Source organism: Macadamia integrifolia, unplaced genomic scaffold (assembly GCF_013358625.1).
Source record: "Macadamia integrifolia cultivar HAES 741 unplaced genomic scaffold, SCU_Mint_v3 scaffold1224, whole genome shotgun sequence".
Classification (NCBI taxonomy): Eukaryota; Viridiplantae; Streptophyta; class Magnoliopsida; order Proteales; family Proteaceae; genus Macadamia; species Macadamia integrifolia.
Genome location: NW_024868125.1, coordinates 78,416 through 97,988, shown reverse-complemented (window position 1 = coordinate 97,988; position 19,573 = coordinate 78,416). Strand labels below are relative to the sequence as shown.

General features: G+C 40.2%; 1 protein-coding gene across 2 annotated transcripts in view; it reads right to left on the bottom strand.

Moving 5' to 3' along the window:
* LOC122063168 overlaps positions 1-15,251 on the bottom strand; it is a 29,579-nt gene extending 14,328 nt beyond the window's left edge. For both annotated transcript variants that reach the window (XR_006135215.1, XM_042626869.1), the window contains exon 1: positions 13,855-15,251. Coding sequence is in view for 1 of the 2 variants with exons in the window: in XM_042626869.1 (XP_042482803.1) it covers positions 13,855-14,852 (998 nt within the window). In the remaining variant the exon portion in view is untranslated. The remainder of the gene's footprint in view (positions 1-13,854) is intronic.
* Between the last annotated feature and the right edge of the window lie 4,322 nt (positions 15,252-19,573).

Below are 19,573 nucleotides of genomic sequence, written 5' to 3'. Positions count from 1 at the left end.
GAGCGTCTTACTCATAAATCCCAAAGTCCGAAATGGCAATATCCTAAGTCCCAAAAATATTAGTTGTACAACACTAATCATAATGATTGTCTACTGGAAATAACTATGACGGCCTGGCTAGATTCCACACCCAGTACGATGGAGTCAACATACATTTTCCTCTGACTGCACCACAAATGCATGCCACTTCATATTCTGAGAGAAGAATCGAACGTAGTCCTCCACATCTGCCAAAAAAACTGAATCGTCTACATACTGAAGGTAACCTATCCGAGGGTATGTGTCACCACCATAATATGAAGAAGAAGAACCCACCATTGAGCTACTGTCAACTGATGCTTCCGGCAACATGTACGGCTGGGCTGGGTAGGGTAGGAGAATAAGTTGTCCACAAAGCCACCACCATGTGACTGGGTCTAGGAGCCATAGTCAATACTAGAAATGGATGAACTAGATGTATGCCCCATCCCAGTGAATTAACCATAAGGTTCATAATACTCTGACCAGATGCTTTCTCCAGTAAATGATGGGGGCACGCCAATGACCACTCCCTCTACTCTCACTGTGGGGATGACTATCCCCTCTACTCAAACTCATTCTGCCAATATGAGTAGATAGACCATCAACGGCCATACATATATATAATTGAGTTCCATCAAAGCTATATTAACCATAAAAAGATACAATTTATGTTGATGGAAAATGTATTTTTTTAAATCAGAAGAAAAATATATATATTTATGAACCAAAAAAAAAAGATTCGACTCCATGAGGTCATAGATCGGCCTCTAATATCTTACATATTAAAAAATCTAGCCCCTACCCAATATGTATTTATGTTACTATTTAAAAAAAAAAAAAAGGTTTTGGGGAAAGTGGTTTACTTTTCCAAAGCTTAAAATGTGTATATCTTGAACTTGGAGTGATTCAATCTCCTAACTCGACCTGATTCTGTCCTAATGTTTGAACAACCAACCTACCCTGTTTCCAGTTCTGTTTCACTTTCATATTCTAATAGCAGACCTTCTTTCTAGTCTTTAATCCATAAACATTAACATCACATTCCATTCTGCCCTAATTTAGCCCTAGGCATTCAACCCTAATTTCTTTAATTAGGGTTAGGGTTTAGGACCGCCACCAGGAGGGTTTTGAATTGCAATTCTACCCCGTGTTAAGTGTTACGATTCCAGAATCCTGCGACCAACCAAGGAAAGAAAGAAAAGAGAAAAAGAAAGAAAGAAGATTGAAGATTGAAGAGAGAAGAGAGGCGAGATCACAGATCACTCCCAAAAGTGGGGAACTAACCTGCGATCAAACCAAAATAGTCTACCGCAGGTTAGATCTATGAAATATATATGATTCAAGAAATAAGACAGTTACAAAACTACCCCTGTTACCAGTGCTAGTCAGCCCTACTACACAATAGAAACCGTTAGGACCAAAATACCCCTTACACCTAAAACTTAACACTCCCCCTGAAGCTGGAGCATATACATCACCCATGCTCAGCTTGGTACAATCATTACGAAAACTAGGGGCAAATAAAGACTAAGTAAACATGTCTGCCAACTGATATGAGGAAGGAACAAAAGGAGTCTCGATTAACTTCTTCAGAACAGCATTAAGAACAAAGTGGCAGTCCACTTCAATGTGTTTGGTCCTCTCGTGAAAGACCAGGTTATTGGCAATGCACACAGCTGCTTGGTTGTCACAGTACATCTTCATAGGTTTAGTTACAAGAAACCCTAACTCCAAAAGTAACGACTTTAACCACATCAACTCAACAGTGGTGTGAATCATAGCTTTGTGTTCTGTTTCAGCACTATATCGGGCAATGGTAGTCTGCTTCTTACTTCGCCATATAACCAGATTGCCTCCAACAAAAGTACAATAACCTGTAGTGGACCTACGATCACTAGCAGAGCCAGCCCAATCAGTATCGGAGTAGCCAATCAGATCCATATGCCGATTAGGGCGATAGATCAACCCTTTACCAGGAGCACCCTTTAGATACCGAAGAACACAATAGCTGCATCCCAATGTGTTTTCTGAGGATACTGCATGAATTGACTAAGGACTCCCACAGCATAAGAAATGTCAAGTCGTGTGACCATGAGATATATCAACTTGCCAATTAAACTCCAATACTGATGCACATCCTGGAGAGGTTCACCATCACTAACATCAAATTTCTGGTGAGGGTCTATAGGGATATCCACAGGTCTACATGCAAGCATACCAGTATCCGATAAAAGATCCAACACATATTTCCTTTGAGATAAATTGATCCCCTTCTTGCATCTAACCACTTCAATGCCGAGAAATAGTGAAGTTTACCTTAAGTCTTTGGTTTGAAAGTGTTCTTGCAAGTACTTCTTAACTTCAAAAATGCCTGCCTCATCATTACCAGTGAGGATAATATCATCCACATAAACCACTAAGACAATCAATTTATTACCTCTACGACGAAAAAAGACAGAGTGATCAGAATAACATTGGGAAAACTCACAAGTTACCACAGTAGTACTAAATTTGTCAAACCATGCCCGAGGGGACTATTTAAGTCCATAGATAGCCTTATGTAAACGACACACTCGACCTCTATTCTCCCCCAGAACAACATACCCAAGAGGTTGCTCCAAATACACTTCTTCCTGCAGATCACCATATAAAAAAGAATTCTTGATGTCCAACTGAAACAACGGTCAATCATAGTTAACAAGAGAAATAAGAAGGCGAACAGAGTTCTGCCTAGCAACTGGAGAGAATGTCTCAAAATAATCAACCCCATATGTCCAAGTATACCCCTTGGCAACCAGACGGGCCTTCAGCCGCTCAACAGAGCCATCAGAATGATACTTATTACTATAAACCCAAGGACAGTTCACCAAGTCCTTACCAGGAGGCAAATCTACCAAACTCCAGGTGGCACGGTGCAAGAGAGCATCCATTTCTACATCCATGACAGTTTTCCACCAAGGGATACTCAAGGCATCAACATGAGATTTGGGAATGGTATGAGTAGAAAGAGAAAATGCAAGACAACAGATAGGTGACGGAAGATGAGACAAGGAAATAAATTTATTAATAGGATACACAGCCAAAGATTTTTTAGTGCAAGTGCGTGTACCTTTACGATGAGCAATTGGTAAGTCATCTGGGATTGGAGGGATTGGAGCTTCACCAAAGGAGGGCAGCAGTGGAGGTAGCGAATCGGCTTGAGTAATAGTATCACCACTGGCTTTCCGGGCTGCTTCCGGAGCTGATAAACCTATAGAGGAGGTGGGACGTTGGCACTAGGGGTATCAGGGAAAGAAATGAGTGTAGGGATAGGAGGTGGAGCTCGAGAAGCGCACTCAGTCCTGAGCTGGGATGCCTAGGAAGGAAAAAAGGGTGTGCCTTCAAAAAAGGATACATCAGCACTAACAAAATTGCGGTGAGTGACTGGGTCATAGCACCTGTACCCTTTCTGAATATGAGAGTAACCCAAAAAGATGCATTTAGTGGACCTTGGAGATAACTTATTAGATAGAGCCTGCAAGTTGTGAACAAAACAGACAGTAAAAAACACGAGGAATCGAAAAATCGGGCAAGTTAGGAAAAACAATAGAAAAAGGAGATCGATCGGAAAGCATTGAAGATGGCATGCAATTAATTAAATGACAGGCAATTAAAACGCCATCACTCCAAAAAGATTTCGTAACATGCATATGTAACATAATTGCCTGTGCTACCTCAAGGAGATGCCGATTTTTGCGCTTAGCCACCTCATTTTGTTGAGGGGTATAAGAACAGCAAATCTGGTGTATCATCCCACAGGCAGCACAAAAATCAGAAATCTCATTTTGGACATATTCTAAAGCATTGTCAGAACAGAAGACCTTAATTAAAATGCCAAATTGAGTTTTTATTCCATTATAGAAAGTTTGAAACATAGATAAAAATCAGATCGATCCTTTAACAAGTACAGCCATGTAAGGCGAGAGTGATCATCAACAAAAGTAAAAAAATATCGAAACCCAAACCTATTGCTGACTCGACAAGGACCCCAAACATCTGAATGAACTAAGAAAAATAAAGACGGACTTCGAAGCACAGAGCGAGATGGGAAAAACACATGGTGATGCTTTCCTAACTCATATGCTTAATACTACTTTGGTATAGACTTAAAACTATGATATAAAATTTGCAGCCTAGACAAGGACAAATGACCTAAACGACAGTGCCATTGGAAAGGAGTCACATCCCCAATGGCTATAGCAGCAGCGGAAGTATCAGGAGTACCACAGTAGAGAAATATAAACCATCTTTTTCACGCCCTCCACCAATCATCTTTCTCGTGTGAAGATCTTGAAAAACGCAGTAAGAAGAGAAGAAAGTTACGGAGCAATTTAAGGACTTTGTTAACTGACTTACTGAGAGAAGACTTAATGGAATTGGGGAACTTGTAACACAAAGGACAAGTTAAGTGAGGTTGTATGTGTGATAATACCATGACCTAAAACAGGGGTTGAAGCACCATTTGCAAGAACAACAGATACAGATGCGGCACAAGGGGAAAAAGACTTAAACAGGGATGACTTACTAGTCATATGAGCAGAGGCCCCCTGAATCAATAATCCAGGGGGTAAAAGTAGTGGTAAGAAGGGCTGGTGTACCTGCTTGTGCCAAGGTAGCATTGGATGTAAACACACCATTAGATGTATTAGAGGATGCCTCAAGAGTCTGCAATTGCCTTAGTAATTGATTAATATCATCACATAGACAAGTAGAAGTCTCCTGAAGAAGTCCCAGGTTTAGTATAATTGGGAGACACCATGTCAGTATCATCATCTGACACTGCATGATTGGCTAATTGAGTTGCCCACTCGAACTTGTCATGCTTTGCCCAACAAGTCCTGACAGTATGGTTGGGCTTCCCACAGTAAGAACACTGGCGAGAAGAACAATCAGATTGTTGTCCATGATCAAAGTGTTGTCCACTAGAACCCTGTCCACTAGACGAACGGCCTCCCCCACGACCTCGACCACGTCCACGGTCAAAAAAGGCTGAATTGCCTTTGGTGGACTGATCAGGTTTGGTAGAAGATGTGATGCGCTGAAGGCGTGAGTAGGTATCGTTCAGTGTAGGGACGGTGTAGCCAACAAGTAAGTGACCCTTCACTGCCTTCAGGTCATTATTCAAGCCAACCAAGAACTTTGAAACAAAGAATTCATTACGCCGAGGTTTGAGCCTTTCAATATCTGTAGTCAAGGGTTGGAAGACATTGAGTTCTTCAACCTTCCCCATAAAGCACTGTAGTATTCTAATAGAGACTTGTCAGATTAGCGAAATTGGAACAGCTTCTCATAGATATCATAGATATGAGTCATATTTTTCTCCTGGGAGTAGGTTTCCTTCAAATCATCCTACACCCCTTTTGCAGTAGTGTGGAACATGACATTTGCAGTGACATCTAGTTTCATATTATTCCACAACCATATCCCTTATCAGACGACTGAGGAGAATTAAAGGTAGTATATTGAAGTTTGTCTTTAGACATGAGATAAACCTTCACAGATAGAGCCCAAAGTAGGTAGTTCGAACTCCCTTTGAGCTTGATAGAGGTAATCTAGACATTCACATTGTCCGAAGAAGATGTAATAGTCGTGGTAGTTTTGGTCTCAGCCATGAGGAACCAAAAAAGTAGAAAAGAAAGGATTGCAAATCTAATAGCCGAATGTAGAGGCAAACAAACAATCACCTGTATCCAGATCTATAAAGTTCCATAGAATGGGGGATTCTATTACAAACCAATATTACCCATACCTGATCCCACCATAGTCATCACTGAAACAGTTACCAGAGCTATGGGTCAAAGACTCAAAAATCGATAGGCATAGTTGTCACGGTGCCAAGGCGAACCAAGACGGTGGAGGGTTATCTAAGCGCTTAGGCGAGAAGGCATCCGCCTTAAGGTGAAGAAGGAGACCAAGTTTTATTTTTTATTTTCCCTATTTTCTAACATTATTTAGTAAGTTATATATACCTTGTATCATAAAAATAAGATTAAGCAACATCAAGTCATTAAAAATCAACATTTAGCCATATTAAATCATAAAAAATTAACATTAAGTCATATTAAGTTATAAAAAACAACATTTAGAGAAATGCTCTTGTTCTATAATAAGTTTGACTGGTCAAATTATTTTATTTTTACATAAGACATTTTGTATTAGTTATAACATAAAACCAGCTTTCCAACAAATTTGAGATTGCTTAAATCTGAGTTGTAATGACAAAGTTATGCTACAGTCAAACTTATTTTTAAGTGCGTGAATGCTGTTAAAATTGCCTGAATGGAAATAATTTTATGGACATCAAAACAAAAGACTATTTTACCGGACTTTTGGTTTTTAGCAATGTTTTAACATGATAGAATTTATAAAATTTTCATAATTGAGAAAAACACCAGCATTTAAAAGTTGAAAATCGCCCCTATAACCAAAATCCAATTTTTGCTCTTGGACTGGTGGGTTGACTTTTTATCCTTTGGGAATTTGATTTTTAAACTATTTTTATTGGATTCAAATAGGGGGTATTTTCTTATTTATAAATAATATCTTAAGTAAATGAAAACATTTACTTAAATGATATTTGGCATAAGTAAGTGTCAAAATACAAGGTGACATGCAATGCAACAAGGCGACTGTCGCCTAGGCCCCAGGAAAACCGCCTGGACGCCTAGTCGTTGCCTTGACAACACCTTGACAACTATGTCGATGGGGATAAAAAACCCTGCTAAAAATCGATTAGACCAAAACCCTACTAAAAAAAATCAATTAAGGTAGTAGCACCATATCACGATCCAAGTACAATCACTTTATGTGATTTAAGCCATAATAAATACAGCAATAGGTGGCTGCACACCAGAGAGGTTCAACGAAAGAAGATAGTCAGCAGAGAGGAATGTATAAACCCTAGGTTTGATCACAGAGGCTTTGATACCACGTTACGATTCCAGAATCCTGCGACCAAACCAAGGAAGAAAGAAAGAAAATAGAAGAAAGAAAGAAGACTGAAAAGAGAAGAGAGGCGAGATTATAGATCACTCCCAAAAGAGGGGAACTAACCCCCGATTAGACCAGAATAGTCTACCGCAGGTTAGATCTCTAATATATATATATATATATAATTCAAGAAATAAGACAGTTACAAAACTACCCCTGTAACCTACGCTAGTCAGCCCTGATAGAAACCGATAGGACCAAAATACCCCCTACGCCTAAAACTTAACATTAAGAATTCACAAACAGAACAGGGAAAGAATTAAATATACCACTAGTAACCAAAACATTCACATGACTTTAAAACTCTCAATCAAAAACCTATGTTACCATGAGTTACCCATCCTCTCCCCTCCCCTCCTCCCACAACCCCTTTGGTGGCACCCCTCCGTGGCCTCCATCCAACACTCCCTCAACACTCCACACCCTCCACCCTTCCCCAACCCCACCGCTGCCTCTCACTCCTGCCCAGTGCTGCCCACCCACCCCTCATCTTCCCTTTGACCCTCCCTGGAATTTTTTTTTCTTGCAATACTAGATTAGGTTGATGATGCAAATCCGTTGTAGAACCGTAGGAAAGACCCAAATTGGATTCTCTATGGCACATAAGTATTAAAAGTTCAGTTATGATGGCAATTATGTCAATAATAATGGAGTTACAAATGGAATGGCAATCTGGTAAATAATGTGAACCATATAGGGCTCCTTAGGAAGAGACAAAATACTTGAGACAATGCGGATTTAAAGTGTTAAATAAGGGTAATTTTGAAAACTAATAAAAGAAGGGGAAAATTTGATGAAAGGACTTTAAGATCCGGGACTTATTTGTAAAAACCATAAGTTAAAATAGAAGAAGAACTTCTTCCTCTCGACAGAACAAGGCAGTAAACCAGTGAACCCTTCAAATGTGAGAACTCCACCACTGCTGCGCTATTCCACTTAGGAATTCCATGAACAATCCCTCCCCCCACAGGTGACTGAAGACCAACCGAAGTTTGTCCCAAAGATGGAGCAATGGAGAAAAGCAGTCGTTTGGACTGGAGCTCCTAGGTTTCCAGTCACCCTAGGGAAATGAAATGGTCCCTAAATTTCAGAACAAAAGGATCATGAATCAGGGAGTTCTTATGTCTTCTAGACTCAAGATATCGCTGGAAAACAGGGTACAGCACATTGGCAGCAACAACGAGTGGAAGTAGGGAAGACAAGAGTGAGGGAAAATCAGGGAAGGAGAGAGATCTACGTACAGCTCATGGCACCCATCTGTTTCACCCAAACTATAATTCAATTAAAAAATTCCATTCCAATCGTTGGGTCCAAGAAGACTAAATAAAGACTCAAAAAATAACCCTAATCCTATTCTAAAACTGAAGTAAAATTGGAATCCAGTGCATGAGGCTCCCGCATGTGCGAGGTCTGGGGGGACGAGAACTATGCAGCCTTACCCCGAGAATGCCGAGAGGCTGTTTTGACCACCAGGTCGCAACATTCGAACCTTTACCATTGGACCAAACACGCCCCTTTGAAGTAAACTTGGAATCTAACTCTAAAATAGAAACAAAAATTTTACTCAACTCAACTCCCACTGACATGATTGACATGCAACTCTAAAATAAAGGAAATAATAATTAATCAAATTACAAATTTAAGCCCAAGTAACCCAACACCCAACTGCATCAGTTGATTTATAGGTTATGGGTTACGTTTGGTGTGAATATTTTCCAGTTGATTATGGGGGGTTCAGTTAAGTTTGTGTTTCAAATATTTCAATACTAGGTTGCTATACTCAAACCTCATGGATTCCAGCCTCGTGCTCTCCCTCGGGCCTCATTTCAAAGTGTCTTGTCCTCGAAAAAGAGCATCCCTAATACAGGAGTAGATTACAAGTAACTAACTCCGCAGTTTATAACCCCAAACAATACAAATAGGAGTAAGAAACAAAGAAATAATACCATCAAATAAATCCCCAAGGATACAATACCCATAGAGGAGCAAAACCAGCCCAAAACCTAACTCGATAGGAGAGAGAAAAACCTGTTATAGAGCTGGAAAGAGAAAGGTACGGCCAAGGTTATAGGAGTTCGATTGAGTTGCACTCTTGGGCGCAGATAATCCCTAGGGAGGGTACAAAAATCCCCAAAGTTGATAGGATTCTGACGACTAGTTGTGAAGTTACAAGTTTTCTTGATTTTCTGACCTAGGAGAGAAAACTAAGAAGAACCTTCAAGACCAGCAGCTGAATGGTTCAACAGTGACTAGATAAGGAACGTGGGACCCTTATGAGGCCTAGAATACCTTGATTGAAGACCTGGCTGAACAGAGTATAGAAGAGAGAAAGAGAGGAGATCGATCTCTCTCCTATTCCCACTAGGATTGCTGATCGGTTCTGATTTCTGGAGACTTTTATCAAAATCTGAACTATACCTCTTGAATGTTATAGTAGATAAAATAAAATAAAAAGAATAAAATAGATGGGGGATTGAGAAGATTAAAAGAAAATAAAGGAAGTGGCTATCTCAGCCTGGGCTTCTCACCCACAACTATCTCAGCTACTCTAAGCATTTAGTTGCAAACTTTCGTTCATTCAAATCTGTCCAATAATGGTTCAAATGTCTCTCTATTTATAGAGGGGAAGTTTACAATCATACTAATATTAGGAGCTAGTTTCTCAATAGGACTAGACACTCCTACTACAACTAGGAGCTAGTTTCCCAATAAGACTAGATACTCCTACTACAATTAGGAATTCAAAATAGAACTAGGACTTGACTTTATGACTCCAACATGGAGTATGACTAACTAACTAATAGTCCATATAGGACTTTACAACCAACTAATAGCCTAATGGGCCTTTATTGAATTAAATAGCAACTAATTAAACTAATGAATAAAATCTCGTTTTCCTACCTTCTACCTATATTTTAGGCCTATTAAAGTGGCTCATTTCAAAGAAAACCCATGGGATCAAAGGACCAACACATACATAACACAACCCAAGGCTTATTTGCAATAAAATAAGTCCAAATGACTTATCTACATCAACTCGCCCTCTCTTAGAAAAAATTCGTCCTCGAATTTTGTAGAGTGTGAGGGTGATTATATCATAGTGCACATCCCTTTTCAAACCGTAGAAAAATTCAGGTAGCTCTTTGATGATAAAAATGTAGTCTAGAATGTGAGGAACTCGATCTTCAAGATACTTTAATGGGATGACAAGCTCCACATGCTCAACTTCAACATCTTCGGATGTCATCTACATATGCACCTTTGATCTCTTCTAACTTCAATGCAATGTAAAACTCTTTTGGTTCATCTACCTGGTGGTTCCTAATCGGTTCCATTGATGGTTCAAACACAACTTCATTCTTGAACTCCTTAGAATCTTCCTCTTGGCTGTTCACAATCATCACAGTTGTTGTAGTGTCAAGTTCCCTAGTCTCAACCTCATTGTCCATTGTGGCAACCTTGTTGCTTTCTACTTCTCCCACATGAGTCTCGTTGATGGGAACATCAATGACTAGTTATTCCTCAATAATAGGAATGGCTGAAAAAATTTTAACACTAACCTCAACTTTTGACTCTAGTTCACTGGTCAGAGGTGTCTTCTCTTGTTGCTCATTCGCAATAGAGGCCGATGATTCCTTCATGCTATTGTCAAGTGTGGGTGGCTTTTGGACATCTGGTGGAAGGAAGTACATGTTTCGTTCATGCTCAGATAGGTACATGCCAGCCAACTCATACTGCATCTCGTCCCACGTTTTAGGTTTACATTCTTGAGCTTGAAATTGCCTTTCACGGACTTTCCATTGCATTTGAACACAATCACTCATCTAGGAACAAGCATATTGGAGTTTTTGTATCTCTGTTAAGTTGTAGTTGTCAAAGTACATGTCCAATTCACGCATCCATTCAAGGAATTCCCCATGAAAATAACATGATTGATCATTAGATTGGGCAGTAGTGGATGTATTCTGATGGGAATCCTGTGGAAGGAAGAGCCTTCTTTGAAAATATACAGGGAGGTATTGTATCACTAATTCGTACTTCATCTCTTCCCAAGTCCTAGGCTCATGTCTTCGAACTCAGATTTGCTTTTCATGGACTCTCCACCAATCTCTAGCATGACCAATCAATCGGAAACAAACAACTTGAAGCTTTTGTGTCTCTGTCAAGTTTTAGTTGTCAAAATATTCCTCCAGAGAATCTAACCAATCAAAGATGTAGAATGTATCCCTTTGTCTAGCGAAGTAACGAATTGATGAAACCATCTTCGGTTAGGCCCTGATAGATTGTTTGGAGCTTTCTTCAACCGTAGCTCTGATACCACATAATGCAGGAGTAGATTACAAGTAACTAACTCCACAATTTATAACCCCAAACAATACAAATAGGAGTAAGAAGCAAAGAAATAATACCATCAAATAAATCCCCAAGGATACAATACCCATATAGGAGCAAAACCAGCCCAAAACCTAACCCGATAGGAGAGAGAAAGACTTGTTATAGAGCTGGAGAGAGAGAGGTGCAGCCAGGGTTGTAGGAGTTCAATTGAGTTGCACTCTTGGGCGTAGATAATCCCTAGGGAGGGTACAAAAACCCCCAAAGTTGATAGGATTCTGACGGCTGGTTGTGAAGTTACAAGCTTTCTTGATTTTCTGACCTAAGAGAGAAAACTGAGAAGAACCTTCAAGAACAACAGCTGAATACTTCTAACATTGACTAGGTAAGGATCGTGGGACCCTTATGAGGCCTGGAATACCCTGATTGAAGACCTGGCTGAACAGAGTACAGAAGAGAGAAAGAGAGGAGATCGATCTCTCCTATTGCCACTAGGATTGCTGATCGGTTCTGATTTCTAAAGACTTTTATCAAAATATGTACTATACCTCTTGAATGTTACAGAAAATAAAATAAAGAAAAGAATAAAACAGATGGGGGATTGAGAAGGGTGAAAGAGAATAAAGGAAGTGGCTATCTCAGCCTAGGCTTCTCACCCACAGCTATCTCAGCTGCACTAAACATTTAGTTGCAAACTTTCTTTCATTCAAATCTGTCCAATAATGGTATATATGCCTCTCTATTTATAGAGGGGAAGTTTATAATCATACTAATACTAGGAGCTAGTTTTCCAATAGGACTAGACACTCCTACTACAACTAAGAGCTAGTTTTCCAATAGGACAAGACACTTCTACTACAACTAGGAATTCAAAATAGGACTAGGACTTGACTTTACGACTCCAACATAGAGTAGGACTAACTAACTAATAGTCCATATAGGACTTTACAACCAACTAATGGCCTAATGGGCCTTTATTGAATTAAATAGCAACTAATTAAACTAATGAATAAAATCTCGTTTTCCTTTCTACCCATATTTTAAGCCTATTAAAGTGGCCCATTTCAAAGAAAACTCATGGGATCAAAGGCCCAACACATACATAACACAACCCAAGACTTATTTACAATAAAATAAGCCCAAGTGATTTATCTACATCAATCCCTGAAACTGTTGCTTGGTGTTTAATCTTTGCATATGAAACTTGGCAAATTGAGGTAGGGTTGGAGGGGAGATGAGTGTGAGGCAGGGGGTGGGAGGTGGTGGTATAGCTGAGAGCAGAGAGCAGAGGGCAGAGGGCAGAGGGCAGAGGGCAGAGGGCAGAGGTGGGGGTGGGGGCACGGTGCAGGATTCGGGGAGTGTAGTAGGGAGGCTACAGGAGAGGGGAGTCATTAGATAGGAGGGGAGGGGAGCAAGGCTAATTTAGGGATTTGGAATTAACAGTGGAGAAAGAGAGGTGAAAGTTTGCTTTTCTGAGGGAATCAGAAACTGAACTTTCAATAGGGAGTCTGAGTAAATACAGGGTAAGTATAGGGGAGTGTGATAAATTTTCCCATATTTGCTTCTTTAAATTACCTACAAGAAGACAAATTATGCTAGTCGCATTAGAATCAAGTATGTCCAGCTCTAGAAGTTATCCTTGAAGGTCACCTTTGTTGCTGCATTAGAAAATTGTGTTACATCTAGAAACACAAAATGCAAATCTAGGCTTTCCTTCTAAGGAAATTTCATTATTGAACACCTTCAAATGGACAACAATAAGGAGCTTGATATAATATTAGGTCACAGAAATCATTATTATTAGAGACAGGAGCATTGGGGATAATTTCAGGAAGTATACTTTAAGCTTAAATCGTCTTAAATAGATTCTTTGTTTTGTTTTCTGTGTTTGTGTGTGGGAGACGGGGGGGAATTGAATAGCCATCAATTGGAATGTTTGAAATGAAATTGCTGGATCAAAAACACAGTAGAGAAGAAAGTTCATGTAAATCAACATCATTAAGTTTTTTTTTTTTTTTTTTTCCTTCTTCTTTGGGTAAACCACCTGATAGGACTCAGCACAACCTTATTCATTTGTTTATCTTCTTTACCAATAGGGCCGGTACCAAAATAATTGGACAAGAATACCATTAGCAGACTTGGAACAAGAAGATGACTATGTGACCTAAACTCAATAAGACTGAAGGAGTTGGCATGTTATTAGCACAACCTAACTCGGCTTTCGGAGACATTCAAAGAGAAACATCAATAGTGTAGAGATGATACGGAAAACTAATCAATCATGAACAGAACATAGAGCCAGAACGAAATTCCCACTCCCCCCCCCCCACCCCACCCCACCCCACCCCAAATACACTTGCAGGAAATTAGCCCTCCAAAAATGCAACTATCCATCAGTTGCATATCAGAACAAAATAATGCCACTGGAAAATCCAAACTCAGGGAAAATTTTCAATTGACAAGAACACATACCTTTTGTTCTGCCTAAGCATACTAGAAGAGGCCCCCATAGATTTGTCTTCATCGGACATAGCTCTAGACGAGGCAGAATTCCCAACAATCTGCTCCATCTTCTTAAACCAAGGCCAGTGACTAGCCGTCACAGTGCCACCGCCACTAGTCACCCGATTCCGCTCAACCTTATACCTCTTCTTCAAATTATCCACCTTATTCTTACACTGCTCCACACTCTTATGAGACTTTTGCTTATCACACCTATCACTCACAATCGACGAAACCTCCTCCCAGTCCCTCCCTCTCAGATTCCCCCGATTCAGCTGGATAAACTTATCCGTATACGCATCAAGAAGGCAACCAATAGCGGTATCACTCCACTCCTCTCGATCCTTCCTGTAATCGCCTCCACCAGAGATAACGGTGACGGAACCGCCACCAGCTTTGGATTTCTTGTAGCCGTAAGGGGTACCACCATCGCTGAGCTCATCGCGGTCCTTTCGCTTCTCGATGCGAACATTACCAGGCCTGGATTTGTTAGGGTCAGTTTCGTCCTCGGTGGCAGCGAAGGGGTTGGCGTCGTCTTCAGGAGCAAAGCAATTAGGGTTAACATCATGAAACGGGGGAGGGCACTTGGGTTCGCAGAAAGCGGCCTCGCTGTAAGCGTCGGCATCGTCTTCATCACCGGCAAGCTTCTTGGGGCTTCCGCCGCCTGCAGCGGCGGCGGAGGTGGGGCCAAGATTGTTGAGAGGGTAAGAGGGAGGATGTTGTTGTAGTTGTGCTTGAGGGAGAGGGTGGATCGGAGTGGGCTTGGCGGCGGCGGCGGCGGCGGCGGCAGTAGCAACGAAGCGATGAGGAGTGAAAGATTGGTGGGGGTGGGGGTGAGGGTTGAGGGGGTTCTGATGGTGGTGGTGGTGGTGGTGGTGGTGGAGGTGAGGGTGATGGTGAGGAGGGGGTGTCTGGTTATCGTCTCCGAGAAGTGTGAAGTCGTCGTCGTCGTCGTCGCAGGAGGCCATAGATGAAGAGAAAAGGGAGATTTTTTAGGGTAGCGAAAAATTAGGGTTTAGGGTTTCCGAACAATGGAGACGGAACGGGAGGTAGACGACGTTAGCTTCAAGGGATGGATCGTCGAAGAAAATGAAGAAACTCTACTTAAATCAGTAACGGTGCGTAGGTACCGTGACATGTCCGCACCGGTACCGTCACGGTGTGTAACGGCTCCGTTAATAAATGACAAAGTAAATCCATTTCGGAAGAGGTGGGCCCCACCGGACCAATCACCATCATACAACATCTTTTCACGCTTTTTCTGAGCTCCTTTTGAGAGGGAAAGGAAACTAACCAAAACTACCACAGCCGACTAACAACTCCCAAGCCAACCAAAGATAAAAACAGTAAGAGGGTGAGTGGATGATGATGGGCTCTAGGTGAGGACTGAGGAGTTAGGATGTGGTTCTGGTTCAGTGGCGTAATGGGGTTGATCACCAGTGATGTGAAGCCTCCAAAAGCAACAGATAACAATCCATATCTCATTCCTTTCCTAGTAGGGATAAGGATTTAGTTATCGGTGTCAGAATCGGTAAGGTTCGGCTCATATCAATCCTTTTTTCCTTGTTTTTTCAAAAAATATATTTTTTTACTGTTTTACCCCTTAATCTATAAGGGCAATCGATCTGGATAGCTCAGGTATTGGTATTGGTCTTAGCTGATTGATGTGATATAACTGATAAGATATTGATACTTGAAATCATGAGTTTTTTTTTTTTTTGGGTAATAAAACTTTATTAATGATGGTGAAATACCAAACCAATACAATCCGCAAATAGGAGGGAAGAAATAGCAGGGGTGGGGAAGAAAACAAAAGCAGAGATGATTGAATGGTTGCAGAAGAAGAAGCTAGGAAATCAGCAACGACGTTGCCCTCCCGCAAGGTATGGCAGAAGATTACACAAGGGAGCCTTTGAGAGATAGCAAGACAGTCATTAATGATGTTGAAGATACGCCAAGGACACGACCTAGACCGGCATTGAAGAAGATTCACTATCAGCAGGTTATCACTTTCCACCACTAAGAATTGAAAATTTTGATCCAAGGCCCAGAGAAGTGCAAAATGCATAGCTAACGCCTCTGCCACCACTGCGTGAGCCACTCTGATTCCCAGCAAAAAACCTCTACGCACAGAAGCTTTAGAGTCTCTGCAAATACCACCTATCGCTGCAGGACCCGGGTTTCCTTTACTAGCTCCGTCGACATTAATTTTCAGGTAATCCAGGGGAGGAGGCTGCCAAGAGACCAAACGAGTGTTGGTGGTGGAAGTCTGAGTTGTTAGAGGAAAGAAGCATCGAGCCTCGGCAATAGCTTTGCGTAGGATAGCGGACGGATTGAACCGTTGTCAACGAAAAATCCAATCCCAATATGCAACCTATAATTGCCATAAAACACTACAGATAAAGCTGATTGACAAAGATTGTCTCTGTTAATACCACCTCTAAGACAGAATCGTGGAATGCAATCCTCCATGGTGGAGAGGGGAGCTGGTCCAAGAAGAGGGTTGAGAGAGTGCCACACCTGTCAGGAGAATGGGCATAGGAAAAAAAGATGATTCGGATTCTATTCCGTTAAATTGCACAGTTGACACAAGTGAGAGATGTTAAAGCCCCTGTGAATTAGGAGATCAGAGAGAGGTAGACCATTATGAGAGATTTTTCAGATTAAGTGCTGGATTTTAGGAGCCGTGGAAAGATTCTAGATCTTGTGCCAAGGGAACGGTGACTGAGAAGTCTACCTCCCACCATTAAGAATAAGATGATAGGCCGAAGCAATGGAAAACTTGCCACAAGAGTTCAAAAAAGTAGGGGTGTCAAAAAAGTGACACCCCTAATGGTTTTAGTAATTTAATGGGAAGATTATAGAACTTGAAACCATGAGTAGGGGTGTCAAGTAAGTGAGACCGACCCAAAATGGTTTTAGTAATTGGTATTAGGATCGGGATAGGTTTCGACCTATACTGATCCAGATCAGCTTGAATCAATCGATATCAGATGCATCTACCTAGGGGCGTCAATCGATCAGGCTTGGTCAGGCCTAATTGAGCTTGACCAATTTTCAAAGGTCACATAGTGACTGCCCATTTAACTAATTGGGCGTAGTTTGTGCTGGTATGGTACAATTTACATCCATTCGATCGGTCTCATGCTATAGTTGGGTTATTAGAATTGGACCTTAACTAGGTTTAGCTAGGTTATTGACCTGTTTAACACTAAAGGGATTTAATTGGGCTCTAAACGGTCCTTTCTAAAATTGCTCCCCTATGTTCCAGTCCACTTAATATTAGCGTTCTACAAAACAAAAAAGATTAGCATTATAGAATTCACAAGCAGCATTATTAAAATATGTCATTGTGTGGTCAACAAAACAAAGAGGATAAGTGATATAGTTGGGGTTTTGGTCTTCCGGCATTTTACTTCTTTAGTTTTTAGTTTATGCCGTTGTGGGGGCAAAGTGAGAATTTCAATCAGAGTCAAAGGGATCGTACTAGGTTGGCTTAAAGGGGTCAGTTTAGATCGGGTTTAAAACATCGTGAACCCTCGTTTACAACGAGCCTGACACACTTATTAATTGGCCCGGCCTAGATTGGGCCTTAAACATGTTGGGCTCGCTTGGGTTAGTTGGGTTAGGCCTGGAATTGAAACCCCTAGGTCTATCCCTGGTTTTATCGAAATTTTTTATTGATTTATTTATTATTTTTACCTTTTTATCCTTAGTCTAACAAATACACCAATATGAGATCGGCTCAAAATCGATATCGCCACCTATCGATTATGATACAAATCGCTTGATTTGGACCATCCAAAAATGAAATTTAATAATAATTGTGTAAGGTGCATAGTTGTTGGATTACAAAGCTCCAACAACCATGGAGTGGAATTAACACAAATAGTTGCGTACAAAATTAGTTAGGCCTTCTTGGTGGAGAATTGCCCTTCCCACAAGGATGCTCTACCAAACCCAAGAGAATTGGTTCCAGTCCGAGCATTCAGAAAATCAATGTATGAAAGAAGTAGATTGCCTTCATAAAAGAAGCCTAGGCAAGTTTGGTTGTTGAAGGATCCTCCAAGACTGACCATTTGACACCCTACTATTTAGGTCACCAACCCTTTGGATTTCAATTCAAATTTTCAAATAATGGATGAGGAAACATAAGTGAGTTTGCGGGCCTATATATTTGGACATTTTCTATCAAAGGCTCTTGCGCCAACTAGGTGGTTTGGTGGCATCTCAACACTAGTTAGCAAAAACACGTTCGTTTTAAACGTGTTCCCGTTTATTACAGTTTACAAAACGTTTATCATTATGTTTCCCAAATAAACAGGGAAAAATAGCTAACGGCAAGCATTCACGTTCTAAATAGGTTTAAAACACGTTTCTGGTTTTTTTTTTTTTTTTTTTTTTTTTTTTGGCATTTTTTAAGACTTCAAACTTGTTGATCATAATGGTTACTTAACTAATGATATATATCTTTCCCGAACTCCAATCGAGCTGATTTTTTCTCCAACATGAAGCTAATTTGAAAGGCCTACATTTTTCACGATATCACCTTCAACTAAAACTTAATGCACGGACCTTGAAATTGAGCTACAAACTGATGCATTTGCTGAAAATGTTTCTAAAGTGATGACTCCCAACTCCAATTGAACATGCATCACTATGAAAGTGTGGTAACTATGATGACAACAATGAAAAACACCATAGCCAAGCTTCAGTGCTAAACAAGACTTTGGACATGTTTTTTATTTTTTTATTTTTTTTTGTTATAATGTATGAATTTAAAATTGGTGTCTGATGATATTCAATGATGTCTTAGAACTTATAATGAATGAGTCAAGGGATATATATGCATTAATGTTATATGTTATAATTATTTTGAATAATAGATCCAAGTATTCATTTAATAATTCCTTAATTTATATGAGTATTCTGGCCTTTTTTCTAGTCCCCTTTAAAAAAAAAAAATCTACATGTTAAAACACATACCATCTGCTTATTATTTTTTACTGCTCTCTTTTTTTTTTTTACCGTTTTGTTTCATCGTTTAAAATTTGTACCATCCACTTCTATATATATATATATATATATATATTTTTTTTCCATTCCCATTTTTGCTAACTATGGTCCCAACTGAAGGAAGGGCAGTGGGGGGAGGGGACTTGAACTCGAGACATGCCATAGTGGTAGCTGCTTCAACAAGCAGTCCTTAACCTATTGCTCTAGCAATTGTTGACCTATGTTAGTAAAGGATTAGCTTTTGGATGTGGTAAGGTGAGCCACTTGGTGGTGTTCTTATTCAAGTCGATTACACTTTAGAAAGCTTGCCAAAAATGCTTGGTACATAAGTCATGGTGGATTTTGAACAATATTTATTAAGTTAAATGGTATTTTTTTTTCCATCACCAACAAAAAATTACACTTTAGAAAAATCTTTTTTGTTTTTTGGGAATGGGATTTATATGCCACCCCTTATATTGGCACCTTCCATGCCAAATCAAATCAATAGATACAAGGGAAGATGTGCTTCACAATTTGTATACAAGGGGCTCACATGATTACGAAGGAGAAAGAAGGCCAAAAGTGATAAATTGAATTTGCAAATTACCATCAATTATAATCCAAAAAGTACTAAATTCCATAAACAACATAGAGGACGAATGAAGGGAATATCTTATCGAGGCAATTATAT